At 38.2% G+C, this 23276-nt stretch overlaps 2 protein-coding genes across 2 annotated transcripts in view; one reads left to right on the plus strand and one right to left on the minus strand.

Moving 5' to 3' along the window:
- Positions 1-24: 24 nt before the first annotated feature.
- LOC307029689 (uncharacterized protein) lies at positions 25-12010 on the minus strand. The gene is made up of 10 exons (XM_079665768.1): positions 11679-12010; positions 9801-10118; positions 8834-9092; positions 8579-8742; positions 7960-8177; positions 5881-5916; positions 5065-5395; positions 2141-2399; positions 1341-1504; positions 25-1248 (listed from the first exon to the last, which is right to left on the minus strand). Exons 1-10 carry the CDS (start codon positions 11764-11766, stop codon positions 1034-1036), a joined length of 2052 nt encoding a protein of 683 aa, XP_079521894.1. The 5' UTR covers positions 11767-12010; the 3' UTR covers positions 25-1033.
- Positions 12011-12194: 184 nt separating this feature from the next.
- Positions 12195-23276, plus strand: part of abcb11a (ATP-binding cassette, sub-family B (MDR/TAP), member 11a) — a 39606-nt gene continuing 28524 nt past the window's right edge. Inside the window, exon 1 of the mRNA XM_079666675.1 lies at positions 12195-12348. The gene's annotated coding sequence lies outside the window, so the exon portion shown is untranslated. The remainder of the gene's footprint in view (positions 12349-23276) is intronic.

Here is a 23276-nt window from a genome sequence, read left to right on the forward strand (position 1 = left end):
CAGACGAGGAATCAGAAAAAGAAACACACTTTGCACAGAATTTATTTTTTTATGCAGCCTGTGTATAAAACTTCAAATTGTTTTAGGAAAGAGAAATACATTTCTAAAGAATGAAGAAAATAAGTCCTCTGTGACTATGCCTTTTGACATTTCATATGCCAATTCTTGTGTTAATGTTTTCTTTATTCTGATGTACAAAATGTATATCTTTGCACTGAAGCTGCTGATAGAAATGTTTATAAATAAGTTGTATATTTGTAAATTTGAACAGTAAGATTTTGTCAGAAAATATCTTGGAAATAGATCCTATGAATAGTTCAGCATAAACACAATAACAGAGTAAAAGTGACCGGCATTCTGAATGTACAGCACGAAAATGATCAAAGGTTGTTAGAGAAATGTGTTGAGTAATTGCCACTGAACAAAACTGAAGATGTATCTAAATCTTACATGTTTATATACCTCATTTCAGGGCTGGAAACTAAACAAGAGTAATTGGAATTTAGTAATTGCTTTTTAATTTTACAAAGATATTTGCTCCAGTGTAAACAGGTGTAAAAAGCGTGTGCAAAGCATACTGTACTCTTAATCAAAATCACTTTGTTCCCTGACTTTGAATCAACATGATCACTGTTTACTAATAATTTTGGAACAATGGCCAACATCAGCTTGGAGCAATACTCCAACGTGCCCTTGTCGGTTTTCAATGTAAATTCATTTAAGCAGTTGATTCTCTAGCAACACGCGACCTGAGGATGCAGATGTAAACTGTCATTATGTAAACACGGTGAAGAAATTCTTAACTTTACAGAATGATTTATTTCGTATCATAATAAGGACATGTCAAAAAAATCTGTAAATGTAATCATCCACAACATATGGTTTAAATTGCTGGGACATGAAATCAATAAATTTCCTATTTTGTAACAGTCTTGACACTTTTAAAAAAAATGTATTGTCAAAAATCATTTCTTTAAAAACTTTGGGAAAAACTGTCATATCGTTTAGTTTAGTTTAGTTGCCTCTTTCTTTGTTACCCTTTAGGTGAAGGAAGAAGCATATTGACAACAAAGTCTGACACAAATGAAGGGAGGTAGGACAGAGGGATCCAAAACAACTTGGCATCCCAGCCTGCGCTGTAGCGTGTGCGTGGGAACTGAGCCGTCAGCGCGTGCTCCATACACCTGGTCACCTTGGAGATATCTGTACTGCACAGGATGCCCATGGAGAATTCCTGAGCCTTCACATCTGGCGAGGAAAAACACAGAGCAGAGGAGACATGAGGATTTTTTATTTGAAACTCTTTGTTGGTGATAGTGATCGACTGTACTTCCACTCACAGTCTTCTAAGTATGTTTCTCCATACGAGTCTTTGACCTCCTGAGGGAGGCGGGTCCACAGCCTCCTCAGGTCAGCGTCAATCAGCTCCACACTGGTAATAGCTGTCTTAAAGAAACCAGGCTCGATAATGCTCACTTTGATGCCAAACTGCTGCATGCCCCTCCTGGAAAGAAGAGGAAAAACATTCCGGTGACCCTTTTTTTAAATGTCTGATCTAAATAGTTTTCACACCTAGTTTATAAACTAAAAACAGGTGAAAAAAGATAACATATTTTCATCTTGCAAAAAACATATAAGCTTTTTGAATAGAACACATTGCTCAATATTAAAGCAGTGGATCCACCATTTATTACAAATACCCCGCTAAACTTATTTAAGTACTTTAAGTATTTGAATAACTGTTTAGATCCCCAATGGTAAACTTATCTAATAATAATTACACGAAGCCACTGATTTAACCCTAAAAAATGCAATAATAAAAATCACTTGTAGGGGTTTATATTTCTAAAGTACTTTCACTTTTGTTACTTTGATCCATGTTCTGATAATTGCTGGACTTTTACTTGTATTGTTGAGCATTTTCATATTGTTTTATTTGGGTGTTGACTGATGTGAATACTTATAATATGTATTGTGTGTGAAACCAAAGGGATGTTCATTGACCTCGGGAGGGTTGCAATCCCTCTAAAAAAACGACCCATTGGAAATGTGTGCTGAACATGAAGGTTTTTCTTGTTTCTGATAAACCCTATTCAGTAGTTGCTATTATCCTAAACAAATGTGAAAGCTGCTGTCTCACCTGAGGCTGTCAGAGAAAGCTTCCACTCCCCATTTGGACAGACAGTATCCTCCTCCAATCAGAGACAGTCTGCCCAAAACACTGGCCATATTTACCACCCTGCCCTGAGCCTTCTTCAGCAGAGGCAGAAACTGGAGCGTCACATCAATTACTCCGATCAGATTCACATCCAAAACCTTTGTGAAATCCTCCAACTTCGTCCACTCTGTCGGAGCGATGGGGATTGACCGGCCAGCGTTATTCACCAGACCCCACAGACCTGCAGGGGAAAGAGGAGAGAGAAAGAGGATTGATGTTTGAGATTATATTCACTGATCATATAAATATGTTTGTAGTTGGCTTAATCAATTTCTCATATACAGGACTGTCTCAGAAAATTAGAATATTGTGATAAAGTTCTTTATTTTCTGTAATGCAATTAAAAAAACAAAAATGTCATACATTCTGGATTCATTACAAATCAACTGAAATATTGCAAGCCTTTTATTATTTTAATATTGCTGATTATGGCACACAGCTTAAGAAAACTCAAATATCCTATCTCTAAATATTAGAATATCATGAAAAAGTATACTAGTAGGGTGTTCAACGAATCACTTGAATCGTCTAATTAACTCGAAACACCTGCAAGGGTTTCCTGAGCCTTGAAAAACACTCAGCTTGGTTCAGTAAACTAAATCACAAGTATGGGGAAGACTGCTGATCTGACTGCTGTCCAGAGGACCGTCATTGACACCCTCCATCAGGAGGGTAAGACACAAAAAGAAATTTCTCAAAGAGCAAGCTGTTCACAGAGTGCAGTTTCAAAGCACATCCACAAAAAGTCTGTTGGAAGGGGGAAATGTGGCAGGAAACGCTGCACAACCAAGAGAGATGACCGCAGCCTTAACAGCATTGTGAAGAAGAGTCGCTTCCAGAATTTGGGGGAGCTTCAAAGACAGTGGACTGAAGCTGGAGTCCAGGTATCAAAAGTCACTGTTCACAGACGTGTCCGGGAAATGGGCTACAATAGCCGTATTCCCATGGTCAAGCCACTTCTGAACTCAAGACAACGGAAGAGGCGTCTGACTTGGGCTAAGGAAAAGAAGCACTGGACAGTTGCACAGTGGTCCAAAGTCCTCTTTTCAGACGAAAGCAAGTTTTGTATTTCATTTGGAAGTCAAGGCGCCAGAGTCTGGAGAAAGGCTGGAGAGGAGCAAAATCCAAGTTGCTTGAAATCCAGTGTGAAGTTCCCACGGTCAGCGATGGTTTGGGGAGCCATGTCAGCTGCTGGTGTTGGTCCACTGTGTTTCATCAAGCCCAGAGTAAATGCAGCTGTGTACCAAGAGATTTTAGAGCACTACATGCTTCCGTCTGCTGAAAAGCTCTATGGAGATGAGGAATTCATTTTCCAGCATGATCTGGCACCTGCCCACAGTGCCAAAACCACCAGTAACTGGTGTACTGACCATGGCATTACTGTCCTCGATTGGCCTGCAAATTCCCCTGACCTGAACCCCATAGAGAATATGTGGGGTATTGTGAAGAAGAAGCTGAAAGACACCAGACCCAACAATGCTAATGAGCTAAAGGCCGCTATTGAAGCATCCTGGGCATCCATAACACCTCAGCAATGCCACAGGCTGATTGCCTCCATGCCACGCCGCATTGATGCAGTAATCCGTGCAAAAGAATTCCCAACCAAGTACTGAGTGCATTAATGGACATTTTCAAATGTTTGATTGTGTTTTGCTGTTATAAATCTTTTTTTTTTACTTGGTCTGAGGAACTATTCTAATTTTTTGAGATAGGATTTTTGAGTTTTCTTAAGCTGTATGCCATAATCAGCAATATTAAAATAATAAAAGGCTTGCAATATTTCAGTTGATTTGTAATGAATCCAGAATGTATGACATTTTTGTTTTTTTAATTGCATTACAGAAAATAAAGAACTTTATCACAATATTCTAATTTTCTGAGACAGTCCTGTATATGCCGCATAGGGCGGCAGCAAACTGGTGAATGTCTCGATTGAAGAAAAAAAGTTATTGATCTCCTTGTGCTTTCACTTTTCACATTACACACTTTGCACTGGAATATGTGAACACCTAAGAAATAATAAGTTATGTATATTGGTTTTATTTGTATTTATCTATTTACATTAACTCTGCACTAATTTAGATTTGTTTCTTTTACACATTTGAATTCTGATGGTAAACTTTACTCTCATTCTGTTTGGGTTTCTTTATTTTGCTGCACTGACAAAATCCCATAAATCCTACAGATGTGGGCCGTACAGGGCGGTACAGGGCGGTGGTGGCGAAGTGGATAGGGACTTGGCTTGGCAACTGGAAGGTCACCAGTTCAAGTCCCAGCAAGACCAGGTGCTACCGAGGTGTCCCTGAGTAAGGCACCGTTCCGTTCCCTACACACTAATGGCAGCCCGCTGCTCCTAACACTAGGACGGACGTCAAATGCAGAGAAACCATTTTGTTACATAGTAAGTAGGCCTACTGTGTAATGACAATAAAAGTAAAAAAAAAAAAAAAAGATGTACTTGATTAATAAAATCTGAAAAGTAATACCAGTTTTTATAAAATGTCCCCCGTGCAAATTATGGATTGGCATCTAATCGTTATTAAGATGCCAATAAATCAGTGTATATTAGCATCACATATTTTTTGGAGTTATGTCCACTACGCAAACCTACACAATCAAACGTAGTCTTGATAAACTCAAATAAACTTTGTTTTATTTTATCAATAACATTTATGTTTGGAGAAGCTTAATTCTGTTCCTGTCTTGTAAAAAAATGCAGACTATGAGGTAAGTATGGTCTCCCGGCCTATAGGAGGATGAAGAGTTGATGGTCCAGGTTGGCTTTGTCTCTCCCAGTGCCTCCCTCTGACTGGCACCCTATCTGTGAGCACCTCCTGCCGCCTCACCTCGCTCTCCGACCTCTCTGCTCACAAACTGCACCCCCCTCCTGATGCTCTCACTGTCTGTGACGTCCAGCAGCAGGGTTTTTAGCCTGGAGGAGGTCGCTGCTGCTAGGTCTGCTGCCCCTTCCTCTGAGAGACACGCAGCCAGGACGTGGAGGCCTTTCCCATCGAGCTGCCGGGCCAGCAGGTTCCCGAAGCCGCTGTCACAGCCTGTGATGAACACATGCTTCTGCCCGAAGCCCCCCACCCTGTAGGACTCTCTGATGAACCGGCGGATCGCAACGACAGAGGCCAGGAGTAAAGCACATGTGAACGCCAGGTGTGACAGCATTACCTAAAACACACAAAACATTTGACTTTGATGCCTCTAAAATGTCCTTTTGTTAGTTCTTGTGAATAGCTTTCTTTCTAACATAATTTGTTTTATTTTTTGTATTTATTAGTCAATGTATTGAACATGTCAGAAACAAAACAAACAATAAGTATAATTATAATAATAATGATAACAAAGAGAAGAAAAAAAGGTCAAGGTACAAAAAACTAAAATAATCTCAAATTGTCACGGTCATGTTCAACAGGAGCAAAAATAAGCTTAAAAACTTCATTTGTTAACTGTTACTTAATAATGTTACTGTTTTTATCAGTTTTAAAGTACTTTTAGCCATATTTCTTGTATATAAGGTGCTTTAGAAATAAGTTTGTTATGATTTCAATATTAATATATGGCATCATGCTTCTTTTTCCTTCTTCTTCTCTGTAAAACTTACAGTAGAAGGGAATAATTACGGAACTTGTGCCAACAAAGAGACATCAACTTACCTCTACTAAATACGTCATCAGATTGTCTGTCAAAACCTGAGTGGAGAAATGTTAGATGTATTTGTTCAGTTCAAACATCTTAGATGACTCACAAACATGGAAAGCTAAAAAGGAATACCCAATGCCTCTATTAACCATTAGCTAAAGTGATTTCTTTTTTAATGAACTGGTTAATCAAACGGCAGGGCCTATTGGTTAATGTCATGATTCAGACTACACTAATTCAATCCAGGATCTCTTTACAGGAAGAGTCTCATGGACAGTTATATAAGATATGCATAGTATGAAAGCTGTAGACAGAGAAAACGAATAACACATTTTGATGTATGACACGCAATTGATAATGTAGGAAACAACAGAGAATTGCACCTTATCATTTATGTATGCCAAAGCATTTCCAATGTGTTCAATACATATGGACACGAGTTCAATTCTGATGTGAGAAATGCACCAAAGTGAAGGACACATAAATAACAGTTTTATCCGTCACTATTCACTAAATCTCTTTGCCAGAGGCCCCTAAAGGCCCCCCATTTGTGATAACCTACCAATTAAACATACACGGTATGATATTAACTTCAACAAAAAAATAGACATTGAAGGGCAACTCAGCCCCTCATTTTAATTTGAACCAACCTCTAAACATGATCAAAGAAGGCTCCAAAACACATTCCTAATGTGTTTAAAAGCTAATTACTGCTCCAGCGCCATCTAGTGGCTTTATCTGGCCATGACACTTTTCAATAGTTTTGCTGATTTTAACATGTATCAGTATTTCTACACTGTGGTATTGCTACATTTACTTCATAATGAGTACATGCACACAGTCTGAAATGACTCAAATCCATAACTCCAGTACAGGCTAGGCAGGAATTAAATAAGCTCCACCACAAACACATGGTGAAATCTTCCTTTCACAAGAATGCATCTGTTATTTTAACCCAAGAAAAAAAGAAGTATCATAATATACCATATTTGGTTATAATACGTTGTTTACCACAAACAAATTAACTTTCATTGTATTTAGCAGTGGAGATCAGATCAAACCAATCTGCATACAAACCAACACAAGGTAAGCAAGATGTGTTGTATCTTTCAGTAAACCTTTTTATACAATTTCCCTTCAAAGGAAGCACAATGGAATACGTCTTAAGAGCTTTATGGTATCTTCGCAACTTTTATTTGAGTGTAACACTTACTGTCTGGCTGTGCTGGTATTTCTTTTAAAATGTAGACAAATCAAATCAAACCACCAGAAAGCATTAAAATCACATGTGCTAGTTTTGTTAAAAAGAACAAAACCAGTCATATGTCACTTCATTTGAACTCCAATAAATAAAAAATAATTAGGTCCATTCAAATCCTGTGTGGGTTCTTCCAATGAGAACAAAGCACATTCACACTCATTCAAGATGTGTAAAATAATAGTGCAAACATACCATGGCTGCAGGTCTTCAGAAGAAGAGAATAATTGAAGTTACGATCCTTTCTCAGTGTATTTGTCTCAGGTTGATAGGATGATCGTTTTCAGTGCGTCTGCAGTGTCAAGGTCCATAGTGGATATAACAGCAGAGTTAAATGTTTCACCAACATGCGGTTGTGTAATAGGCGACACCAGATTACATGACCCCTGGATTTGATAACTGCATTCCCTCAAATAAACTCTGAAAAGAACAACTCTGCATAAAGGTGACAGATTGCTCTCTGAATTTAGAGGGAGATAAATATGTGAAAGTTTTTAAACAGAGAAAGCGGTTCATAACAAAAGCTTTACAAGTCATTGTGACTCTTTGTTTACGATCATATAACCTAAGAAACAAAAAGCTATTGTCGGAGTTCAAAGTCCGTTATCTGCGAAGGCTTTAGATTAGATCTTATAATCAATAGAGCAAGCATTCAAATGTCTTAGGGGTCAAAGAAAGAATGAAGAGCCAAACATTGGTGATGATACAGAAAATGTTTATGTATTTTCAACGAACCTTCATGCACAAACATTTATAGCAGTAATATAAAAGTGACAAGAAATCTTTAAATTAGCCCATGTTTTTCTAACACAACTGATTTGGCAGGAACTACTTATACTTTTGGTTTAAACGGAGGGGCATTTCCACGGAAAAGCCTATCAGCGATGCTGGTTGGCAGGTAGGACGCAGGCAGCCAGAAGAACTTGGCGTCCCACCCAGCGGAGTAGCGAGTCTGAGGGTAAACGGCAGAGATGGCGTGCTCCATGCAGTACACCACCTTCATCAGGTTCCCATCAGTCAACATGTTAAACCTTTGTTCCAACATGTCAATAGCTGAAAGAGATGCAGGGAAACACTTTAATTTACAGATCTAGTCATTTGTAATTAGTTCCTGTCCTGATAATATGGAAGTTTCTTGGAAAAATATGTTTAATTTGGCACTTATTATATTCATTCACTACCACTTTCACTACTTGTTCTGCTTTCTTTATCCAAGTAAATATACTGTACATCACACAAATAAGCCATTTAATTAGGATTTTGCTTATACTACAAAAAATACTTAAATTAAAGTCTTCAAATATTAGACAGTGGAGAGAAAAGTTGATGACTTATGATAAAGTGAAGATTTAGACAAGCCATCTCATCAATGTCGGTGAATTAATCAGGGAAGTTTTGAGCTATAACAATTAAAAAAAGGTTATTATACATTTAAAAAATGTAGAGTGACTCACATGCTTGCAAGTAATCAGGTCCATAGTCCTCCTTCACATCCTGAGGGAGTCGCTTCCACAGATGCCTCAGGTTCTTTTTCATCGCCAATGTATCAGTCACATTGGTTTTGAAGAAGCCTGGCTCAATGCATGCTACCTTAATGCCAAACGGTGCCATGTTTAGACTGTAACACAAAGGTTGTTGGCTGTAAGTCAAAAAGATACTTGTGAAAATAACAATGTGTGTGCAGCATTAAAAGGCAACATCTCTCTTACCGCAGACTGTCGTTGAAGGACTCCACTCCGAACTTGGACACGCAGTAAGGCCCCCCAAAGGCGCTCACTCGCCCAAACACACTGGCCACGTTCACCACTCTGCCTTTGGCCTTCTTGATGAGAGGGAGGACGCTCAGTGTGACGTCGATCACCCCGCAGAGGTTGACAGCCAGCATGTTCTTGTAGTCGTCTATAGTCATCCAGTCCGTGGGGCCGGAGGGCAGAGCGATTCCAGCGTTGTTCACGACGGCCCAGAGGCCTGGAGAACACAACAAGATAATACTAAGAAATAAAGCCAAGAGAAAAAGTATAATAATAATTGACCTACCAATAGCTGCTAAAATATTCAGGATGCTACTAGAATAGCATTACTCTACTTATAGGCCATAGAACAATGGTAATCTATAAATTGGTAGGTGACATTTTAACATGCACTGGACATTTGGGCATGAATAAAACAAAAGGGAAACAGAAAAGGTGAGAAATATTTGTCATTACAACAACCAACCACCAAAGTATTCAGGCTATCCCCACCAGCAAACATGATCACAGGTTATTCTGAAACACTGGCACATAACCCTTTAATTGACATGATATCATGACATGATTAGATTTTAAAATGATTAAGCTGACAAGATATTAGGTCAATTATTGAGGGGCTGATCGGTCGATTTTAACAATTTCAGAGGGTCAGTATCTGATTTCAACTGATTTCAGTCTGCAGGCTCTAGAGATGATCAGCACCACCCAATTTAAAATGTGCAATTCATGACTATGGACTCACCAGACATTGTTTGGGGGGGCAATGAATGAGATTTGGGCAATAAAAGAAAAGGAATGATCATTGCTTCTCTACTGTTGCTTCTCTACTGTTGCTGCTCTAGATAACCTAACTATATTTACCCTAAACGTGTAAGGATATTAGAAACTTGTGATGAAAGGGAATGAGCAACTCAAAGCCACTTACCCTTCGGTCCAACCAGAGTCTTGATGAGAACTGCGGCTTTCTCCACACTCTTTGAGTCGGCAACATCCAAGTGAAGAGTCGCCAGTCTGTCGGAGGTGATCTTCTTCAGCTCTTCTTCACCCTTGTCAGTGTAACAGGCGGCAATCACGTTGAAGCCCTGCTTGTCAAGGTGTCTCGCGAGGAGATTACCAAACCCAGAGTCACAGCCAGTGATGTAGACATATTTGTCTTCTTTTTTGGTCACTCTCCTGCTACCCTTGTACCAGCGATAGATGCACCAGGGAACCACCAGTCCAAGGGCATAAAGGTAATGCTTTTCTAAAAACAAGAAGGTCAGAGTTAAAAAGGAAATTATTACCACATTGACATATATGTATAATACACTTGCTACACATGAGGAGGCAAGTGTGTGCACAGCCAGGCAGTTAATTATAGTGAGACACAAAACAAAGATAACTGGGCACACAAGGATTCATCAAAGGAGAACATTGTTATGCTCCCAATAAAACATCTATTTCCTCTTAATGACATGGCAATGTTTCCATTTGTAAGGCTTATTGGCACTATAGGAAATAAATGTTCACATAACGAATGCAAATTCAATATTTAGATATGTTGTGATAGATGGATAGTCGTCCTTGTGGTTTTTTAGGCCTATTTATTTTGAGCTCAGTTTGAATTCCAGTACCGTAGAATATTTGACCACAGAGTTAAAAAAATAATCACTATACCTTCAAGGTCCATTTATTAGCTTACCTGGAGTTTTTGGTTGAAACACAAAATCTACTGCAGCAAATTAGTTTGCCCTGTTGTGACTAAATGTAACACTTTGATTTGCGATCTAAACGTTTAAGCCAACATTGATGAGAGACCTCAAGGCAGCCAGATGAATTGGAAATGCAAACATCTTAAAAATTATATGAAAAATGGGCAAACTCCAACTCCATCAGCTGATAACAGCTATGTCCAACAGCTACTGTAGCTACTGAATTCTCCTTAAAGTGAGATTGTGATTTAAGCTACAGCTACTTTACTTTTAAACTAACTTTTAATCTCATATCTTACAAAATAGTTGGAGGTTTTCATTAGGATTATTACATAGTACTTTTCAATCCATCCCCATTATCAGTAAACACTACATTTGCAACCCTGGATTTATTGTCTTCAAGCTGATGGCATTATAACAATTCATAATATTATCACTAGGCTGTAGAAGAAGTAAAAAAGTAGTACATGAAAGTACATATACAGTAGGGAAACCTGTCTCTCTCGTTGGGTGGTTACATTGCATTTAGGAATGCCTATTGTGAAACACATTTTTGTGCGATGAGCTCCTGACTGCACCTCCTTATTTTAAATTGATGAATTACAAGCCCAATGATACTTATAGTTTATCAGTTTAAATTATTAAGTAAAAAAACTCTTAGCCATTATATATTTTTGTCAGGGCAGAATGTGATCTTAACATGGCTTATTCTCAGTTAAAAAAACAACATTAAGTTCACCTTTATGGACGACAGGAAGACAATTAATAGATTTGCTTTGAGAAACAGGGACTTATTAAATGAAACGATTTTTCAATAATTTAAATTGTTGCAGTAATTTCTGTCGATCAAATTCATGATTGAAATCTAAACAAATACATATTAAGACAAGTAAAGCCAGTGGAAATACGTGATGTAAATAAAAAAAAAACTGATACTGATTAGGGGTCCAACTTTTCCTTAATTATTCAGAGGAGCATTTGATTGAAAAAAATACCATTAACACTGTGAAAATACTAATCAAAATGTTATTTTTAGCACGACCGACAGACAGCAAAACTCAATTATATTCGGGTACCCATCATAAAGACATAGAAAAGCAGCAACTACTTACGATTTATTTGCTGGAACATGGTATTCATGGTTGAAAATCTCACCGAAAACGCTGAATCAAAAGTTTGCCAAATTGTTACTGGAGTCATTGTTGTAACTAAAACAGCCAGATACTAACACGTTTCCTTGTGTGGAAGGAGATTCACAGAACTGGTTCTTGTTTCAGGTTTTCCTAGTTGAACTTTCGTTGAGGGAAAGTCAAACAAAACCTTACGTGTAGAATATCATTTGTGAATGGATCCGTGTCTTATTCCAGAGCAGCAGGATGTGAATCTTCAGGAGAGACACTGAACTGGTGGAAATTCATTCACCATCTCTATTTATTTCCTTTTTAATTTTATTTGAAAGCAACATCCGGGAAAATGCAGGTATCACAAGCTGTCCCGCCCTCTTTTCAGGTAAATTACGTTGGAAGGATGCCATCTGCTGGAGACTGCATGATAATGTAGTTGTTGCCGCCTGTTTGATTCTCTGATTATTTTCACCTGCTAACTTTGTCTTTTTGCATTCCCTCCCCAGCTTTGGCCTCTCATTGTGATTCGTCCTGTGTGTATTTATGCCTGTCTTTCCTTCTCTGTCGGTTTGTCGTCTATGTTCCCGTGTTATATTGTTCTTGCCTGAGTCCCCGTGTACCTGGCCCTGTCCTCCCTGGTCTGTACCATAGGGATAGGGTATGTACTTGTTCAGTTTTCCTGGTTTACTTGTTTTGTTTGGACCTTTCTGGCCCAGTCTATGGTCTGGCCCCATTGTTGTTGTTTTTTTTGGTTATAATGTGTGTTTTTCAGATATTCTTAATTAAAAATATTCTTAATTATTATATATATAGTTATATAAATACCCGCCTCCCTCCTTTCCCTGTCAGGTCCAACATCTTGCCAAAACACTGCCAACACATTTAAATCGACAAAATGTCCTTAACAAGGCAAATGCCCGTTTCCTTCATTGGACCACTCAGATTTTTATTTTTACTTCTCAAAAAAGACAAATAAATTCCGGAAATTCTTACTATTTATCATCTGGAACATGAGAACGTTTGCTAATATTGCTTGATTCTTTTTTGAAAAATGATCAGTTCAAATATTTGCCATTATACCCATTATAAAAAAAAAATACATTTTACCATGTGTCAAGGGTTTCAGGGTGGTTCTTTCAGGTGAAACTAGTTCTAATTAACATCTCTTTAGATCAATATAAAAGACCCACACCCAACTGTTTTATTTGGTTAAACCTGATTAAAACCTGAAGAGTGCTCCTGGCCATGAAATATGTAAAATGTGGTGGGGTCATTCCTAGCATTCGGTGCCATTTAGGTCCCCACCACATTATATCATATATTTTGTATTTAAAAGGTCTAATGCTTATTTTTTTAAATGCTTGGTTTTAAATGTGTATACCCTCTACCATAAAACAACAATGTTATTTATGTCCACCCTGTTATGCTCATTTTTAGTGGAACTGATCATTTGTTTTACATTTAGAAAATATGGTGAATATATCTATCAAATATGTTTTTGTTGTCACCAAGTGCTAGCTTGATTATCATCACACATGTAGCAATAGCCAAGTTTAGCATAAAAGGTCCACCCTGTTACCGTCCACCCTGTTACTATTTTTCACAGTAACAGGGTGCACACACAGTAACTGGGGATGGTAAAAAAAAAAATGTTAAGCATAATATCCTGAGCTTGACCAAAATATTTTTCTTATCCTTTAACAAGCCATCATTCAGATTAAATAAAAAAAAAACATGGAAAATTAAGTTTTTTATTTTTGAATACCCTAGCTGAAATGGCACCGAATGCTAGGAACTACCCGGTGGCCATTGCTACATTACCAGCCCTAGATGAATCAGGGATATGTTTAAATCTTTAATTGGACTTGTGATATTATTTTTCGATTTTGATTAATCTTGCAATGTAACACGTTGAGATACCCATAGACTCTACGTTGAAATGGTGCAAGTTATATTAAGTGTTGAGAGTACATTATTTGCATTTCTAGTGAACTATTTTGAAGCTGTTTGCCCCCTTTTTTCTGATTTAACTGACTTGTACTTCTTGCACATTTTTATTTTCTCTCTTCGTCTTCCATCTTACTGTATTTTACTGTTTTTCGAAACTAAATGTTCTCTAGCAGAGAAGGGAGGGATTGTGACTTACCGGGTACAATTATTCTACATACGATAAGAATACATGTTAAAATGTATGATACTCTTATCTCCCTCAATCAATTCAAAATCAATGAATACATGCATCCAATGATTAGGCGCTGTACCTAAAGTTGAATTAAGTTGATGAAATACATTGACTCAAGCTCCTGTTGTTACCTTTATTGCTGCAATGTATATTTTAACACCTATATTGCTCAATGCTGGCACCAAACAAGCTGCCAAACACAACTGTACATTCAAACAGCAAATGCAAAGAAAGGCAGTCTCCTCCACCATGTTGTAGAAAACAAGCCACATTTTTTCACCTTTGTTGTCTTTAGGAACGATCTGAGAATGTTCCTAAAAGTGCTATTCTTTAAATATTTTTTTCACTTCGGCATTCAACAGTAACATTGCTGTATTTTGAAAAAGCAACATTTGGGTTTGGTCTATTAAGGCTCTTTGTCAAAAAACTAATTGTCTGATTCAGAATCAATGGCATGATATGCCTCCTCTTTGTCAGGTGTGACACAAAGTTGTGTCCGGTATCTCCAGCTATACAAACAGCATTTGTGCATTCAGAGACAAAAACCACAAACTGGAATCAGCCGTTACAGTTTGAAGCAGTTTGAATTCTATTGAAATAAACAAACAGGCTTTTATGTTATTTGCTCTACTGATTCAAGTTGGACATTTTTAAATATAAGGTGAATGGTTTGAGGCTCATTCAATTGTAATTTCACTAACAAGCTAGACCTGTTTCTGAATATCTGATCCTGCTCTAGGTCATACTGTGTTATTTTAATGTCTTTTAACCTTAGTGGGCATGTTGTTTGATAAAGTATACTGGAAGTTAATAAGGCATGTTTTTTTTTTTTTTTTTTTTACATGTATACGAAATTACTTGTGTATTTAGTTAGCTCCTTTAGATGTGACATAATGTCCATGTATTTTTATCTCCTATAATTGTGACTTTGAAATGATCAGCTCCCTTTTGTAGACATGAAATAGAGTTGTTCAACCCTGTTTTCTCCAGCTATATTTACGCACAGTTAGGTTTCTGTGAGAGAAAACCTGAAACTGAGTTTTTATATCAAAGTGTGTCTTTGACTAGCCTCCACCTTCCTGTGGAAATATCAACCACCTGTGAATAATAACATGCTGTAAAGAAGGAGCAAATTCCAAACCCAGGCTCTTCACTTCTTGTCCTAGGGGCCATTACCCTCCTGGAAATCCTCTTGATTACTCTTCATTTTTTACAACAGCATATTTTATTAATCATACTTGGTGTACTAATAATTAACTGGGAAATTAGGAAGCTGCACAGTTCTGTTAAAAGCAATGGACTAATGTGAAGAAACGTTCTGGATATAATATTTACATCTTAAAGAGGGTGAATGTGATGGATACAAAATATTTCTAGATTTGCACATATTTGGGGCATTTTCCTTTTCTCTAGAGACCATTGACTACTTTGGGGATTTATCTTGAGAAATGTATAATAATATGCATACAAAATAAAGAAGATTTAAGAAGTAATGCATACTAACGACAATCATTAACTTACTAACTAATGGCCTTTACCCATTCACACATTATTTAAACAGGTGAACCCAGTAATACTAAGGGTGCTTTATTGGTCAATTTCAGATTTTAAAAGTTCCTGGGTTTGTTATCAAGGACACAATGTTATATCTAATAAGAGTCAATGAACTTGGTTTAGTGATGAAATGTAACCTTACAAAGGAAGATTAGTATGGGTTATATTGCTGCCACTACTCTTATCAGTCTAATGGAGGTGTAGATAATGGGAAAGGACAGGCATAGGTTTACTATGATGAGCCTCAGTTGTGTTGCTGGATCTCTGAAGGAACCAGTGAGTAGTCCAGGTACAGTGCAATTTGCTTTTCTAATCCTTAAATTGCTATGCTGTGTTCACGATCGACCAGAAATTTCCTCAAATATTTTTATTTTTATGTTAATCAAGGTACAAATATTTTATTTTGGTTTCCCTAGTAACATGATTATTTTTCTTCAATTCTTATGTTGATGCTGCTGGATGAAAACGGACACTTCATTATAGCAAAACATTTGTATTATCCATTGACTTATTTATGTGTCTAAAGTAATGTCTTAGTGTTTTTTTAAGATTTCAATTCCTTTTTTTTTTTTTTTATCTAGATTTGTAGGCAGGTTTGGAATTTCGTCATTTTAGGGGCAAGGCCATTTGGCCTTTGGTGCCACACGTTTTTTTAGGGCACAAAGGCCATTGAGGGAAAACCATTGGTTTTGGAGCTTACAAATAAATAACTTCACTCTGATAAGAAAAACACACGAATGAGACGGAAAACAAATCACTTTTTTAATATCAATAATGTAAAACATTATAATAGGCCTATGCCTCCTTATTACCGTATACAAAATGAAATACTCTACTTTGAATAATTACTGTTTGGTATGTTATCTATCTACTAGGCTACTTCTCCCATTCACAAATCTGAAATCAAACTAAAAAAATCTAAAATTCTATTAATATGTAACAAATATATTCCATTTCAGAGCAGAAGAAATAGCCTTCAAGGGTCAAACTCTGCACTACAGTGGAGCAAAAAAGTATTTAGTCAGCCACCAATTGTGCAAGTTCTCCCACTTAAAAAGATGAGAGAGGCCTGTAATTTTCATCCTAGGTATACCTCAACTATGAGAGGCAAAATGAGAAGAAAAAAAAATCCAGAAAATCAAATTGTCAGATTTTTAAAGAATTTATTTGCAAATTATGGTGGAAAATAAGTATTTGGTCACCTACAAACAAACAAGATTTCTGGCTCTCACAGACCTGTAACTTCTTCTTTAAGAGCCTCCTCTGTCCTCCACTTGTTAACTGTATTAATGGCACCTGTTTGAACTCGTTATCAGTATAAAAGACACCTGTCCACACAGCAGTGCACAGTAAAGCTCGAACAATCAACTGTATGAACAAGCAACACTTTGAAGTGTGTGTGTGTGTGTGTGTGTGTGTGTGTGTGTGTGTGTGTGTGTGTGTGTGTGTGTGTGTGTGTGTGTGTGTGTGTGTGTGTGTGTGTGTGTGTGTGTGTGTGTGTGTGTGTGTGTGTGTGTGTGTGTGTGTGTGTGTGTGTGTGTGTGTGTGTGTGTGTGTGTGTGTGTGTGTGTGTGTGTGTGTGTGTGTGTGTGTGTGTGTGTGTGTGTGATCAATGTTTTCAACTCGAGCGTAAAATTCACGTGACACGTTCTCGCGGTAGCCAATATCAGCAGTGAAGATCTCAGCCACTGACGTTGAATCAGAAAACCAAAACATCAGCTGTTAGGACAACGAGCTCACAGCTCCTCATATCTGTTCAGAAACTGGACAAAAGTTAAACATGAACAAAACACAGACTGTCTGTGTCATGGCGAATACAGTCGCTGATACGATGCGTGGAAAAGGTAGGACCCAAAAGCAGACTACAAAGAAAAGGTCAAAAGGTCTAGAAACAAAAGCGAGCTTTATTTAAAAGCTGATGAACAAAACATGGCATGAATCTAAACGTAGCACAAGGAAACAACAACACAAGAACTAACCGTGATCCACATGGAGGGAGACAGGAAAGACAAACAATGAACCGACAGGGGAACACAGGGAAAGACAAGACTAAATACAGAGAGGGGGAATCACGGGACAAGAAACAGCTGGGTAAAGGAGGGAGAAACAGAAGGGCAACAGGTGAACACAATGAGACAATCAGACACACCAGGGAAACTAACGACAGGAAGGCAAACACAGGAAGAAGGATCAGACAAGACACAAGGAGGAAAACATGCTAAAGGGAACACAGAACAGCAAAATAAAACCAAAACTTAACACACAAAAATCAAATCCTGACAGTCGCTGCTTTATTTCTGTCTTTAGGACGTTGTTGTGAGTTTGGACGGAGCAGCTACAGGATAGTTTAGCCTGATCGATTCGTTCTCCATTAAAAAAACACGCATTTAAAAGGTTTTTCATATACAGTCTATGGGTTTTTCGCCTGCCGTCTTGTCTGTACAATTGTCAAAGCATTAATTCTTGGTTTTTACTAACCGTTATCAGTATTTTTTTATTTCGGCTTCATTTTGAAACGTGTATTACAATTACATCACGGTAAAATATCTTAAGTGAGTCATTCTACAGAAAAGGTGGAATCTGGGTGATACAAATCTGCTGAAATATATTCCTTCTAAACACATCTAAAACCTGTTAAATAGCAATAACTAACTCTTAACTTGATGAATCCACAACAAGTAGAGCTTAAAGTATTTTTATTATTTTTATACATTATACAAAGCTTATTTATATAGGAACGTTACTGGTGTTACGTGTTACCAGGAAGAAGAGTAACACCAGTGACGGTAACACCAGTGACAATTTGGAAAAAACACTACCATTTTAACAAAATGGCTGCCATGTGTCAGACCAAATATGGCTTCAGTCAATATAAAAATCGTTTAACTCTTCAATATAATACATTTTCCCATTCAGATGTTCACCCCTAGGGCTATGATATGAGTAGGGATGGGTATCGTTAGGATTTTATCGATACCGGTATTGCTTATCTGTACCGGTATTTTTTGATACTCTTATCGATACTTTTCAATAATGTGGTGCTCAAAATTATACGCATGTGTATTTTTTTTCCTCGGCCGCCCCGTAGTTTCAGAGCGCATCGAGTTTAAAATACCATCTACAAGCTGATGCTGACAGCCCCGCACCTGCCGCCTGCTTGCGGCAGACCACACTTCCACGCTCACCGGCAGGCACCGACTGGCCATCGGGAGGACCGGGAGGGAGCGAGAGAGACCTTACGTGTATTGTTGTTGTTAGCATCTGGTGCTAGCTAGCTGCGCTAACGGATATAAGGAGCTGTTTAAATGAAAACAGAGTAGCGACATTTCGCCGACAACTGCGCCGAGCACTTGACTTAGCCAGACAGTGGGACATTGTACGAAAAGTCAGAACACTTACCCCCCTTACAAGCAACTAATTGAGTGCATATATTGCAGCTTGCACTCTCGACGCCACTACATTTGTTGAAGCGCACCCAGACCTTTGATCGCTTCACTCTGTCCGCCATGCCTGCTGCGGGAGTCTCACAACAATAATAAGAGCGCTGTTGAGAGAGATAACGAGTGGCATTTACAGTGGCCAATCAGAGGGGTCTCAAACCGGATACATCACATGGGATGAGGGTTCCCAACCAACCAGAATGGTTTAAAGTTAAACTAAGGAAGTAGACGTAACACATATACCGATAGCAGCACCGTTTGTCCAGCGGCTTAACGGTATACCGATACCGTCCAATCAGGTACCGGTATTGACTTAGTACCGGTTCTCGGTACCCATCCCTAGATATGAGTAACACTAATGACAGACTTGAAAGACGCACGTAACATTTGAAGATAAAATGACACCTTTAACTAAACAAAGTAAGAAGTAGGCTATCTGACTTTCCTTATGTCTTTGTCCACTGCACTGCCTCAAATGATCTCTTGTTACAGGAGGCACTTCAGAGACAGTACATTACTTCAAAGATAAAAGCGTTTTGTGAAGCAGTAACACCAATGACGTATTTTGGGTGACTGACATTTATTGGATATTATTAATAATAATTTGCGTTTTTTTTTACCATTTCAGTGTTATATTTAATGTATGTAATGTTATGTAAATATGAATGAGATCTATTTCTTGAAAAAAATATTTTGCCTCATGTTTGGCCGGGTGCCACGTCTCCTATATTTTAAATGAAAACTATAGGCTCCACTTCCATGTATGATCAAAGTGACAAGGCAGTTCCTTGAACTTGGCATTTTAAATAAATTGCAATTTATATATATATTTTTCTATTTTATTTATTTATTTAGTACCATTGCAAAGACAATCTCTATTTATTCAACATATATAATGAATGTGAGTATTAGGTCAACGTCATGTATTTTGGTGTCTGCAAAAGTAAGTGACAGTACTTCAACCTTTTCTGTAGAATGACCATAGACTGTGGCCGTGTCTCAATTCAGGGGTTGTATCCTTCGGGGTACGCAGCCTACGCTGTCGGCGCAGGATGCGGCCGACGAGACCGCGTAGGCTGGACCGAGCGGCCTACGAAATTAGACGGTCTAGCCTACGGAGCGCTTCGTATTTACGTCACGTGATACGCGCTGTTCGGCTGCGTTGCTCCAGCAGCCTGCTAGCAAATTCTAAAGGATCCAGAAACTTTTTTTGGAGATCAGCGTCGGCGATGAAATAAAGAGAACCATGGCCAGGTAAATAAGATGAAGCTGTTCCTTTAGCCCCCAGTAATGTTACATTAGTAAGTTAACAAATTAATTAAATATAGCTGATGTAATTTAATCATATTATTTCATATTTAAAATAAGTCTTAGTTTTTCTGTACTAATAAAACAATGTTTTTTAAATGAACAGAAGCATGTTGTATAGATTGATTGTTAACAATATTAGTGTTCTAATCTTAATAGCTGTGATTATAACAGTTTATATTCTCCTTCTTCCCGTATACGCCGATCCAGAGCATCCCAAACATGCTCAATGGGTGACATGTTAGGCGTTAGAAGTTTAGAATCCTGTCACCGGGAAGCGGCGGCAGGATCGAATGCACTCTCCATCGTTGTCACATTATCAAGGCATGTTCATCTCTCATTCAGGCCCCTGGGAAACACTGTGTCGAATCTGGCTATCCATAGCCTCTCACATCTACGTCTCTGGGCCACAGACCATCTGGAGTTGGACTCCAGGACCGCTGCTTGAACGGATTGCCATCCATGGAGCAGGAAGTGAGTAACTAATGGAGTAAGTGTGTTTTTTCTTCTCAAAATGTTATATCTATGTTGAGTGAATCCTATAAAAATTGTGTTACCAGTTTCACTCACATACTTTAGTCCACAACGTTTACATGTAATAATGTATACACAGTTTTTAGATTGTAGGCTGCCAAGATACTGTGTTTTATAAACATTGTTGTTGTATTTGCTGCGCAACCAGAGTTGTTGCTGAAAAAAATCCCTGTGACCCCTGGATGTTGGGGTCAGCATGGGTTGTATCTTTGCTTTGACCAAGTAAGACTGCAGGTTTCTGTTTTTCCTAAATGCTGCAATTATACTGTGGTCTTGTAGAATGTCAGTTTTTCCTATAATGTTTTGAAAGTTGGATTGAATAACTTTGACTAGTTTAACAGCTGACTGGGAATATGTAGTGATAAAAGGCAATTTGGAGGAGACCAAAATGGGTTTCGTCTGTTGAAACGTTCTAAAACATTTTTTTAGAAAAGAACGAGTGTACCCTCTAGAGATCAATGCTCCAAAAAGCGTTTTGGTAGCCATCTGGAAATCCTCTCTGTTACTGCATATTCTATGGAACCTCAAAAGCTGTGATTTAACCAATCCCGCAAAAGTGTGATTAGGATGGTGGCTTGTTCTGTGGAGAAGGGCATGGGTGTCTGTCTCTTTAAAAAATACTTTAGCATCCAATTTGTGTGTTTTATCGAAATTAATTCCTTTGAATGTGGTGGTGTCCAGGAAATCCACTGAGGTGTAGCTGGTGATGGATTTTAGTGAGATGGATTTGTTGTGGTTATTCAGGGTGATGACAAATAGATCAAAATCCTCCTTTGAGTGAGACCACACGCCCCAGATGTCATCCAGATATCTGAAATAATATGTGGGAGTCTTTAGGCAGGAGGACAGGGCAGAGGTTTCCCACTCTGCCATAAAAATGTTCGCATAGGCTGGAGCGAACTTCTTTCCCATATGGCTTGTATGCCTTCTTGGATGTCTATGTTTGTGTATAAGCTATCTACGTCCATCGTGAATAACATGGCGTCCTGAGGTATATTGAGTTGTTTAATTCTGCTTAAAAAGTCATAGGTATCCTTTAAATAGCTTTTGTGGATGATGGAAAGAGGATTGAGGTAAAGAATCAATGAACTCGGCCGTGCGGTATGTCTCGCTGCTACAATCAGATATAATGGGTCTGCCCGGAGGAATTTCATAAGGTAAGGACCATTTATGTCTTTCTTTGTGTATTTTCGGGAGCATGTAAAATAGTCTGGCCCTGGGTTCAGAGGTTCCTGATATAAACCTAATTTGTTTAGCATTAATGAATCTTTTGTCATATAGTGTTTGTAAAATCTTGTCAACTAATTTAATTGTGTCCAGATAAATGGGTTTGTCCAATTTAGAATAATAATTTGTGTCCGATAATTGTCTATATCCCTCCCATAGATATTGCTCCCGGTCCATAACCACCACTACACTACCCTTATCGGCTGGTTTGATAATTATATTCTTATTGTTGCTGAGCTCCTTCAGTGCTGCAGTCTCCTCTGGACTGAGGTTCGGTTGTGACCGATAAATCTGGAAGCTGCAATCAAATTGGTTGATATCAGCCGCAATGAGAGTAGTGAGTTCCATCGGAAGTGTACCAGCAGAGGGAACCCAGTCAGATTTGGGAGTAAATGGAGATGGGTCAGACTCTTTTTTTTTGTTGAAAATATGTTGCTAATTTCAGTTTCCTGTGGTATTGTTGTAAATCCCATCTGCCTTGCTGGATAATATTTTTGTTGCTGCCTTTAGTAGGGATGAAATTAAGGCCCCTTTTTAAGAGAGTGATCTGCGGGGGAGTCAATGTAAAGTGTTTAGCTAATATTAAAACGTTTTTATTCCCCTCCTGTACAGGCAGATTTGAGGGGACATTTAGTTTACCTGCTCACACCAGTGTTGAAGCATGTTTCCCGCGGTGGATTTAGTCCAGTGGACATTATCACTTTCGGTCCAAAATGACACGTTTGGCAGCTTTGGAATATGTTTTTGATGCTGTGTGATGTACTCGTTTAAATGGATCAATTGTTGTTGTTCATGATGTGGCAGAAAGTGTGAGTAATTGATAACAGGTATCCAGATTGCTGCCCGTGGGAACCTCAATTTAGCAGCTCGGACTGCTGCTTGCAGGGTTAGGGTTTAACCCTAGGGTTTTCGGGCCCCACCAGACCCCCCCAATAAAGCAAAACTGCACGTTTCCGAGTGGCCTTTTATTGTGGCCAGCCTAAGGCACACCTGTGAAATAATCATGCTGTCTAATCAGCATCTTGATATGCCACACCTGTGAGGTGGGATGGATTATCTCAGAAAAGGAGAAGTGCTCACTATCACAGATTTTTTCAGATTTGTGAACAATATTTGAGAGAAATTGTTATTTTGTGTATATAGAAAATGTTTTAGATCTTTGAGTTCATCTCATGAAAAATGGGAGCAAAAACAAAAGTGTTGCATTTATGTTTTTGTTCAGTGTAGATCCTTGACTTTAGACAAACAATTCAAAAGACAACATGTATTTAAAGACCAATCTTTATTTGAATGTGCCTCTTAACCTGATATATTAGTTATACAGTAATAGTATTGACAATC

The sequence above is a fragment of the Notothenia rossii genome, assembly GCF_949606895.1.
Source record: "Notothenia rossii genome assembly, chromosome: 2".
Classification (NCBI taxonomy): Eukaryota; Metazoa; Chordata; class Actinopteri; order Perciformes; family Nototheniidae; genus Notothenia; species Notothenia rossii.

Excerpts from the sequence above, each read along its gene's own strand:
- LOC307029689 (XM_079665768.1), bottom strand. The coding sequence starts at position 11,766 with ATGACTCCAGTAACAATTTGGCAAACTTTTGATTCAGCGTTTTCGGTG. Across the intron at positions 8,743-8,833 it reads TCCTTCAACGACAGTCTGCG|TCTAAACATGGCACCGTTTG; the intron begins GTAAGAGAGATG and ends TTTGTGTTACAG. Across the intron at positions 1,249-1,340 it reads AGAAACATACTTAGAAGACT|ATGTGAAGGCTCAGGAATTC; the intron begins GTGAGTGGAAGT and ends TTTCCTCGCCAG.